The sequence below is a fragment of the Apium graveolens genome, chromosome 6 (assembly GCF_009905375.1).
Source record: "Apium graveolens cultivar Ventura chromosome 6, ASM990537v1, whole genome shotgun sequence".
NCBI lineage: Eukaryota > Viridiplantae > Streptophyta > Magnoliopsida > Apiales > Apiaceae > Apium > Apium graveolens.
This window is the reverse complement of record NC_133652.1, coordinates 50,719,714-50,730,440: the sequence shown is the minus strand read 5'-3', so window position 1 is coordinate 50,730,440 and position 10,727 is coordinate 50,719,714. Positions and strand designations below refer to the sequence as shown.

Here is a 10,727-nt window from a genome sequence, read left to right as displayed (position 1 = left end):
GCTAGAATGACCTTTAAAGTTTGTTCATTTATCATAAAAGAAACTATTGTAGAAGGAATTTAAATACAATGCTAGAACCCACTTCCCCACTGAACCCACAACTGCTATTTTCACTCCCTTCCACACCTTAACAACTATGTCACTATTTTAGCTAATTAACATAATAAAAATAAAATATGTTACTTGACCTATTCTTACGGAAACAAAGATAAGGAACAATAACTGGACTTCTAACACTAACATTTCATTCTCCTATCATCAGCAAGGACATGTCTACATTTTTAACCAAAGAACTTGGGATTTGGTGGATACTGGTGCAGATCTTCTTGGCTTATCAATACCTTCTCTTTCAAAGGAACCCTGTCCTCAAGGTTGAGAGTAAGAAATTTGTCCTTCAGTTCTTTTGCATTTTCCCAAGTTGCGTCTTCAGCTAGGTAACTTTTTCCATTTGACAAGCTGTTCTTCTTCAAAAAGGACCCTTTCTTCATCCATCTCGTATCCAGAATTGCTTCAGGTTCCATGACAAATTCTCCATCATCTGTGATAAGTCGTAATTCGTTATTGTTCACATCAGCATCCCCAGTCCTTTTCTTAAGTAACGATACATAAAAGACAGGATGGACTCTCGATCCAGTTGAAAGTCTGAGCTTATACGCAACTGCCCCAATTTTGGCTCCAACCATATACGGTCCATAAAATCGACTTTTCAGCTTATGTGAGGCCCTGCGAAAAATAGAATGATGGCGATATGGATGCAGCTTAAGATAAACAAAATCTCCAACCTCAAAGTGGACATCTCGCCTTTTGGAGTTAGCCGTTTACTTCATGCGGTTGGCTGTAGCATGTAAGTTTGCTTTGAGTTGTTTTAACAAGTCATTAAGAGAGGTGTTAGAATTAATGTGTTTTTAAAGACGTAGTTATCCTATATAAATCTGCATTTAATATCCAGGAAAATGAAACACTTCTTTCCCTGGTGGTTATGTAACTCAACAGCCACAACCTTGTACTATATAAGGTTGTTATCTAATGAAATAACATATACTCTTCGAGTACCTTTTTCTCTTAGATTCGATTAGAAACTGGGCGTAAAGAACAGCAGTAGGCGGAAACAACACGTCAACAATGGCTGCAACAAATCAAGGTGTGAATATTCAACAACCTACAATGCCCATTTTTAATGGTGAAAACTACGATTATTGGAGTTTGAAGATGAAAACACTTTTCCAATCTCAAGACTTGTGGGATTTAGTGGAAAGTGGATATGATGAATCAGCAAATTTAACAAATGCTCAGGAGGCCTTAAAGGAGACTAAAAAGAAAGATGCAAAAGCCCTCTTCTTTATTCAACAAGCTATATCAGAGAGCTTGTTTCCCAGAATTATGAGGGTTGCAACGGCAAAAGAAGCTTGGGAAGTTTTGCAAGAAGAATTCCAAGGAAATTCCAAGGTAAGATCTATTAAGCTACAATCCCTCAGGAGAGATTTTGAGAACTTGAAGATGAATGAGTCTGACAGTTTGAAGGATTATTATTCAAAAATAAATGAAATTGTCAATCAAATGGCTTTGTACGGTGAAGTGGTTACCGATAAGAAAGTTGTTGAAAAAATTCTGATTAGCTTGACTGATAAATATGATGCTATGGTGTCCATTATTGAAGAAACCAAAGATATTAACACATTAAAATCTGGTGAGTTGATGGCATCATTACAGTCCCATGAACAAAGATTGATGAGACACTCCGAAAAATCCATTGAAAGTGCTTTGCAATGTAAGCTCAACTTAAACAAAAAGGAATCACCGTCTCAGAGTTATAATGGAGGAGTATCATCAAGAGGTGGAATGTTCAATAGAGGAAGATTAATGTTTACCTGGGGTATCACTTGCTGATTTTCTGCATATATAAGTTCCCGACAGCCTCATTTTTTATGGCATCCCATAGTGATGTCTCAGGTACAAATAAGGCACTCAAACTAGGACTGTTCATCACCCGAGAGAATACATCTGCAGTTGTATTGTCTCGACCAGGTCTATAAATGATTTCGTAGTCATATCCCAATAATTTACTTACCTACTTTTCTTGCTCTTGAGTTGAAATACGTTGCTCGAGCAAGTATTTAAGGCTCCTGTGATCCGTTTGAATAAAGAATTTTTGTCCAAGAAAGTAAGGTCTCCATATGCTGATAGCATGAATGATTGTAAGCATTTCTTTGGCATAAATAGACCATGATTTTTTATTAGCTCCAAAAGCTCGACTCATGAATGCTACCGGTCATCCTTGTTGAGTGAGTGATAGGGTATAAGAGACCCGGGTAAGAATCAACCTGGATCTATGGAATACCGGGCTCAATCGATGTACCGAGACCCCCCTCTCCCAGTACAATCAAATGGAGAGACCAGACCCATGCCCATCCCATGACCCGGATCCGGATCCAACCCGGAACCCGGACCTAATGCCTACCCGGATCCAGATCAGGACTCAAGCTACCATGAGGGGGGTTCCTAGCAAACACATGCATATCCCACAACCCGCCTGTAACACCCCCTTCTTAAAATAGAAGGGAGATATTACTTAAAATCCAAAACCTGCAAACAGAGCACTAATATATTTCTAACAATAATTAAACAGTCTAAAATCTTCTAAATAATATTAAATCTCCAAAATGTCTAAACCAAAAATATAAATGCTGAAATCTCTAATAAGTAATTATGTCTCAATAATGATGGAAGTCTGAAATCCTAAGAACGAAATAAGGGGAGCTCTCCATCACACAATCCCAGATTCCCCTAAGCACCTGCCAGAAAAAGAATACGGCGTGAGCCAAACGCCCAGTACGGATTTGGAATACAATTATAAAACAAAGAGATCAGAAATAAACAATCTGCAAAATTATAATAACACAACAATTTTAAAAATAAGTAAGGCTGAAGCAACGAGGGGTTAGGATATTTCATACCGAGATCAGAACAGATACAAATACACACATCATAGGGTACCTAATGCGTGCAACAAAATGGATAACGTGTACGGCATATACAACGTCACCATAAATCAAATCATAAATCAAACTCTGGGTGCACCCACGTATCCTGAACAAATATCAAATGCGCAAAAGCTCCTCCCAAGAGCTAACAGAAGGATACGCCGTGACCAATCACACTGTCACAGAAGTGTCATGTCACTGGTGCCGCAATGACATGGCTGTAGTACCCCTACAGCTGGTTAACTCGGTATATCCTAAATCACTAAGGGTTCAAAATAAAATATTCTCGCAAATTTAAAATTACTTGATACAAGTAATTCAGATTTCCAAAACAAAGGGTGTCATAAATAATTTTTGAAAATCGCATAAACAGATATCTAAAATTTTCCAAATCAAATTTTAAAATAATTTTCGGAAGTCAAAATGATCAGATAATATTAACGGAGCAAATAAAATATGGAATTGAGTGAATCAGAGACATTTAATTTTAAGATGAGTAGCGCTGAATAAAAAGGGGATAGAATCCGTACCTTGAACTCGCAGTCTCAAACACTAACAAAACCCATAAATAACCCGTTAAAATTTCCCGGCTCGCGATCTAATAACAAGATTATAATATTAAATAAATATTATTACCAACATCATTATTATCATTAACCGCAATCATCATTAACGTTAGTATTTAAATAATATTAAAATCAACAAAAGTGACCTTGACAACATCCCGCATATTTACAAACACGACATTCTTTCTTTAAATCATTTAATTAACTAAACTCATCCATGAACTAGATTAGTTGTATGTACAGTAGTCCTGGTCTAAACTTGCATTAGCAAAACTAACAACATAATACCTCCAACAATAACAATAATATATTAATTAATAATTAACATAATCTATACATTATGGTATCAAAGTTCGAGTATGTGCTATATTGTGTGGCATGTGAACATGACAATGCAAATTTATTAGAAGAGAGATAACTTCATATTTAATCATTAAATTAGTATGATAAGCAATAAGTAAAAGAAACCTTCTTACTTGTCTCTATAGGCTAGGCTGCCTAACTTCCGGCGACTAAATACACACGGCTCTGTTTATCGATTCTATGTCTCTGCCCGATTAGGGTTTATTTTTATGATTATGTTTGTAATGCGTAGCTGGATTATATATAACGTGCTAACTCACCTATTCCTATTAGAATTCTAAGAATTTTAATAAATTAAACCTTAACCACAAAATACACGTTTGTTTTCAACTCTTCTTTTTATATAAAAAAAAAAATAAATAAATAAATCTCTCTTTTTGTATTATTATTATTATTATTATTTAAATAAATAAAATTCACGAATATTATATATATACCCCCTTAAAAAAAAATTCCGTCCCCGGAATCTAACGAAACTAAATAGTCGTACCTGAATCGAATAAATGCGGATATTTCTCACGAATAGATTCTTCTAATTCCCAAGTAGCCTCTCTTTCCGAATGATTTTTCCACAAAACTTTCACAAACGGAATGGTGTTCTTCCTCAAAACTCGCTCCTCTCGAGCTAAGATAGCCTCAGCTTCCTCCTCACAAGAAAGATCCTCTCTAATCTTATGTAATGGATACTGAACTACATGTAATGGATGATATTTGTAGCCCCTCAAAACTGACACATGAAACACATTATGCACTTGAGATAGTTGTGGTGGCAACGCAACTCTATAAGATACTTCCCCTACTTTCTCCATAACGTCAAAAGGGCCAACATATCTCGGACTAAGCTTTCCCTTCATACCAAAACGCTTCACACCCTTACAAGGCGACACCTTTAAGAACACATGATCACCTGGCTCAAATCCCCCAAACTTCCTATGTTGGTCCGCGTAACTCTTTTGACGAGATCGAGCTTCCTTCAGACTTTCTTTAACTTTCTCTACCTTCTCATTAGTAATTCTAACTAACTCCGGCCCTTCGATGACTCTCTCACCAACCTCATCCCAACAAGATGGTGCCCTACACCTCCTACCATACAAAGCCTCAAATGGTGGCATACCAATACTCGCGTGCCAACTGTTATTATACGCAAACTCAACAAGATACAAATACTTATCCCAGTCACCTGTCCACTCCAAAGCACATGCCCTCAACATATCCTCTAACGTCTGGATCGTCCTTTCTGACTGTCCATCGGTCTGCGGATGAAAAGCTGTACTAAAATTAAGCCTTGTACCCCAAGCTTGTTGGAAACCCTTCCAAAAACGCGATGTAAATCTCGTATCCCTGTCAGAAACTATCGACACCGGCACACCATGAAGTCTAACAATATCTCGCTGAAAAATCTCTGCCAACTCATGAACAAGAGTAGTCTCTTTAATAGGCAAGAAGTGAGCGGACTTAGTGAGTCTATCAACCACCACCCATATAACATCATTCTTCTTGAAAGTCCTCGGCAAATGAGTTACAAAATCTATAGTAATGTTTTCCCACTTCCAAACTGGAATATCTAGCTGTTGCAACAATCCACTAGGCCTCTGATGGTCTATCTTCACTTGTTGACATGTAAGACATTTTCCCACAAATTCTGCTATATCTCCCTTCATTCCACTCCACCAAAAGTGCTTCTTCAAATCCCTATACATCTTGGTGGAACCTGGATGAATAGAAAATGAAGAACTATGAGCCTCCTTCAAAATTTCCTCACGAATCGTCGGGTCTACGGGCACGCACAATTTACTACCCAACCACATCACACCCTCATCATCGAAATGAAATTGTGTTTGCTTTCCACCTGCCACCTCGGATCTAATAGCTTCCAAACCTGTATCACTCTTCTGAGCTTCCTTAACCCTTAAAACAAGATTCGGTTCCACTTTCAAATTTGCAATGCTACCACTTGATCCTCTAACATACAACTCAACACCCAAGCGCTCCAAATCTGAAATAAGGTGCGGCTGAGTAATGAGAGATGCAACACTCCCCAAGTTCTTCCTACTAAGAGCGTCTGCCACTACATTCGCCTTCCCCGGATGGTACTGAATATTTGCATCATAATCCTTAAGAAGTTCAAGCCACCTCCGCTGCCTCATGTTAAGCTCCTTCTGAGTAAAGATGTATTTGAGACTCTTGTGATCAGTAAAGATGTCACAAGTCTCTCCATAAAGATAGTGTCTCCAGATCTTCAAAGCAAAGACCACTGCTGCTAACTCCAAGTCATGGGTAGGATAATTCATCTCATATGGTTTAAGCTGCCTAGAAGCGTAAGAAATCACTTTCCCATGTTGCATAAGAACACACCCCAATCCTCTCTTAGAAGCATCACTATACACCTGAAAACCTCCACTCCCTGATGGCAACACAAGTATTGGAGCTGACACCAACCTCTTCTTTAACTCTTGAAAGCTCTTCTCACGATCATCATTCCACTTGAACTTAATTACCTTCCTCATTAGCTGAGTCAATGGTAAAGCTATGGAAGAGAAACCTTCCACAAAACGCCTATAGTAGCCTGCCAAACCCAAGAAACTCCTCACCTCCGTCACATTGCTAGGTCTGGGCCAATTAGTAATAGCCTCGACTTTCGCAGGATCCAACTCAATGCCCCTACCAGATACAACATGCCCCAAGAATGCCACTTCCTCCAACCAGAATTCACACTTGGAAAATTTCGCAAACAACTTCCTCTCCCTCAAAATTTCAAGTACAGTACGTAAATGCTCCTCATGCTCCTCTCTGCTCCTAGAGTATATCAAGATATCATCGATGAAGACCACCACGAATTTATCCAGATAATCATGAAAGACCCGATTCATCAAATCCATAAATACCGCTGGTGCATTCGTCAACCCAAAGGACATCACGAGAAACTCATAATGACCATAACGAGTGCGAAATGCAGTCTTCAGAACGTCTTCCTCCCTAACTCGTAACTGATGGTAACCAGATCTCAAATCTATCTTCGAAAAGTACTTCGCCCCTTGTAACTGATCAAACAAGTCATCAATTCGTGGCAAAGGATACCTGTTTCTGACAGTCACCTTATTCAACTCCCTATAGTCAATGCACAATCTCATAGAACCATCCTTCTTCTTCACAAACAACACAGGAGCGCCCCATGGAGACACACTTGGTCTGATAAATCCCCTATCCAACAACTCTTGCAACTGCTCCTTCAATTCTTGCAACTCAAGTGGTGCCATACGGTAAGGCGCCTTGGAAATAGGCTCAGCACCAGGAACTAGTTCAATAGTAAACTCCACCTCTCTATGTGGTGGCAAACCTGGTAGCTCATCGGGGAACACATCTTCATACTCCTTCACAACTGGATAATCCTCGATGCAAGGTTCATCCTTCGATGTATCCTTCACGAAAGCAAGGTAGCCATCACAACCCTTAGATAAAAGTTTGCTCGCCTTTAGAGCGGAAATTAATTTAACCTCCCCTTTCGGCTGAGACCCTTGGTATACAAATTCTGGTTTATCTACATCCCCAAAGATCACCCTTTTTCCTTGACAATCAATTGTGGCACGATGTTCACTCAACCAATCCATGCCCAAAATAATATCAAAGTCATGCATCTCCATGGGAAGCAAGTTAACCTTACATCTTCTATCTCCAACAGCTATCGGACACTCTCGATACACATCAGAAATAACAACAGAATTCCCCATCGGGGTAGAAATAGACATATGAGGATATAATAATGAAGGTGCAACGTCAAGATGACGAACAAACGATAAAGACACAACAGAATGGGTTGAACCAGTATCAAATAACACATAAGCATCACGTCTACCAACAAGAAGTGTTCCTGAAACGGTACCTGAATTAGCTGCTGCCTGATTTGCCGTCAATGCAAACACTCTGGCTGTAGGATTCTGCTGACTTCCACTGCCACTACCACCGCCAGCTCCTCCTCCACCAGGGTTGCGTGACACTGTGCAATCCCTTGCCTTATGGGACATGCTACCACATAAGAAACAAGCCCCAGTCTGTCTGTAACAAGCTCTACCTGGATGATGTCCACCACATGTAGTACAAGGAGCCACAGGAATCATATTGGGGTTTCCCCCATACACTGAGTAACGGCTCTGTCCCTGCTGACGATTCTGCCACTGTCTAGGCTGCTTCTGTCGCTGAAACTGCTGATTCTGATTCTGACCAACATACTGATTTCGGCCGTGGAATGACTGACCACCCATATTCTGATTCTGTCCGCGCCACTGTCCTTGCTGACCATTCTGACCTCCATACCATTGTCTACCCTGTGCAAAACCCTGATCATCCCTAGTCCTCTTACTACCACTGTTAGACCTGGAAGTCCTGAAATCTATGCGCTCCTTCTCAACATCCTTTGCTGCATCAGCCGCCTCTGCCACATTATCAAATTTAAAAGAAATTATAGAACCCCTCAGATGAGACTTCAACCCCCATTTAAATTTATCAACCTGCTGCGCAGCAGTCCCTGCAACTGTCCCAGCAAATCCAGCCAACCTTATAAACCTCGCCATATAATCAGTAATGCTCTCATCCTGGTGCTGCATAATAGAATGAAACTCCCTCAAATAAGCCTCCCTATCAGCATTAGAAAAGTATTGCTCATAGAATACTTCCTTGAATCTCTGCCATTCCAAAGCCTCTGTATACTGCTCCCCTTTAGTAGCTTTCACTCCTCTCCACCACCTCTGAGCATCCCCCTCCAACTTATACACAGCTAACCTGACCTTCTGAATTTCATCACAACCCATTGCATCAAAAATCTTCTCGAGATGAACAATCCAATTTTCAGCTTCAATAGGAGTCGGTGCTGCACTAAAAGAATCTGGTTTCTGCTTCACAAACCTCTCCAACCATACAAACGGCTCTAACTGATGGCCCTGACCATTCTGATTCTGATTACCATTGCCATTCTGATTTTCGTGTCCATTTTGATTTCCCTCTCCATTTTGATTCCCTTCTCCATTCTGATTTGCCTCTCCATTCTGATTTCCTTGGTTTGCCAAAGCCTGCTGTACAGCCTGAGCCACTGCTTGCCCTATCATCTCAGTAAGCTGAGCGGGGTCAATATGAAAGGGATCACGTCTAGGAGGCATCTACAATATAAGATAGCGAACGAATGAAGAGTACGAGAATAAATATGATGAAGCAGTTACAAACAGATTTCAAATGATAAAGCAAAATGAAACGATAAAGAGCATAATGAAACGAAATTAAATGGAACACCCATCCTATCGTCTACCCAAGCTCACAGGTCAACCTAAGTAGGCTTTCTTCAAGAAAGAACCTAAGCTCTGATACCATCTCTGTAACACCCCCTTCTTAAAATAGAAGGGAGATATTACTTAAAATCCAAAACCTGCAAACAGAGCACTAATATATTTCTAACAATAATTAAACAGTCTAAAATCTTCTAAATAATATTAAATCTCCAAAATGTCTAAACCAAAAATATAAATGTTGAAATCTCTAATAAGTAATTATGTCTCAATAATGATGGAAGTCTGAAATCCTAAGAACGAAATAAGGGGAGCTCTCCATCACACAATCCCAGATTCCCCTAAGCACCTGCCAGAAAAAGAATACGGCGTGAGCCAAACGCCCAGTACGGATTTGGAATACAATTATAAAACAAAGAGATCAGAAATAAACAATCTGCAAAATTATAATAACACAACAATTTTAAAAATAAGTAAGGCTGAAGCAACGAGGGGTTAGGATATTTCATACCGAGATCAGAACAGATACAAATACACACATCATAGGGTACCTAATGCGTGCAACAAAATGGATAACGTGTACGGCATATACAACGTCACCATAAATCAAATCACAAATCAAACTCTGGGTGCACCCACGTATCCTGAACAAATATCAAATGCGCAAAAGCTCCTCCCAAGAGCTAACAGAAGGATACGCCGTGACCAATCACACTGTCACAGAAGTGTCATGTCACTGGTGCCGCAATGACATGGTTGTAGTACCCCTACAGCTGGTTAACTCGGTATACCCTAAATCACTAAGGGTTCAAAATAAAATATTCTCGCAAATTTAAAATTACTTGATACAAGTAATTCAGATTTCCAAAACAAAGGGTGTCATAAATAATTTTTGAAAATCGCATAAACAGATATCTAAAATTTTCCAAATCAAATTTTAAAATAATTTTCGGAAGTCAAAATGATCAGATAATATTAACGGAGCAAATAAAATATGGAATTGAGTGAATCAGAGACATTTAATTTTAAGATGAGTAGCGCTGAATAAAAAGGGGATAGAATCCGTACCTTGAACTCGCAGTCTCAAACACTAACAAAACCCATAAATAACCCGTTAAAATTTCCCGGCTCGCGATCTAATAACAAGATTATAATATTAAATAAATATTATTACCAACATCATTATTATCATTAACCGCAATCATCATTAACGTTAGTACTTAAATAATATTAAAATCAACAAAAGTGACCTTGACAACATCCCGCATATTTACAAACACGACATTCTTTCTTTAAATCATTTAATTAACTAAACTCATCCTTGAACTAGATTAGTTGTATGTACAGTAGTCCTGGTCTAAACTTGCATTAGCAAAACTAACAACATAATACCTCCAACAATAACAATAATATATTAATTAATAATTAACATAATCTATACATTATGGTATCAAAGTTCGAGTATGTGCTATATTGTGTGGCATGTGAACATGACAATGCAAATTTATTAGAAGAGAGATAACTTCATATTTAATCATTAAATT

The 10,727-nt window shown here is 38.9% G+C and overlaps 2 protein-coding genes across 2 annotated transcripts in view; one reads left to right on the top strand and one right to left on the bottom strand.

Annotated features, from left to right (window-relative positions):
• Positions 1 to 1,122: 1,122 nt before the first annotated feature.
• LOC141665027 (uncharacterized) lies at positions 1,123 to 1,887 on the top strand. The gene has a single exon (XM_074470983.1). It carries the CDS (start codon positions 1,123 to 1,125, stop codon positions 1,885 to 1,887), a length of 765 nt encoding a protein of 254 aa, XP_074327084.1.
• An 824-nt stretch (positions 1,888 to 2,711) lies between these two features.
• LOC141665026 (uncharacterized) overlaps positions 2,712 to 10,727 on the bottom strand; it is a 49,165-nt gene continuing 41,149 nt past the window's right edge. The window contains exons 6-7 of the mRNA XM_074470982.1: positions 4,606 to 9,060; positions 2,712 to 2,792 (exon numbers count right to left, since the gene is read on the bottom strand). Of these exons, the coding sequence (XP_074327083.1) occupies positions 2,712 to 2,792; positions 4,606 to 9,060 (4,536 nt within the window). The remainder of the gene's footprint in view (positions 2,793 to 4,605; positions 9,061 to 10,727) is intronic.

Bases quoted from the DNA above. Each gene is read 5' to 3' on its own strand.
- LOC141665027 (XM_074470983.1), top strand. From the start codon at position 1,123: ATGGCTGCAACAAATCAAGGTGTGAATATTCAACAACCTACAATGCCC.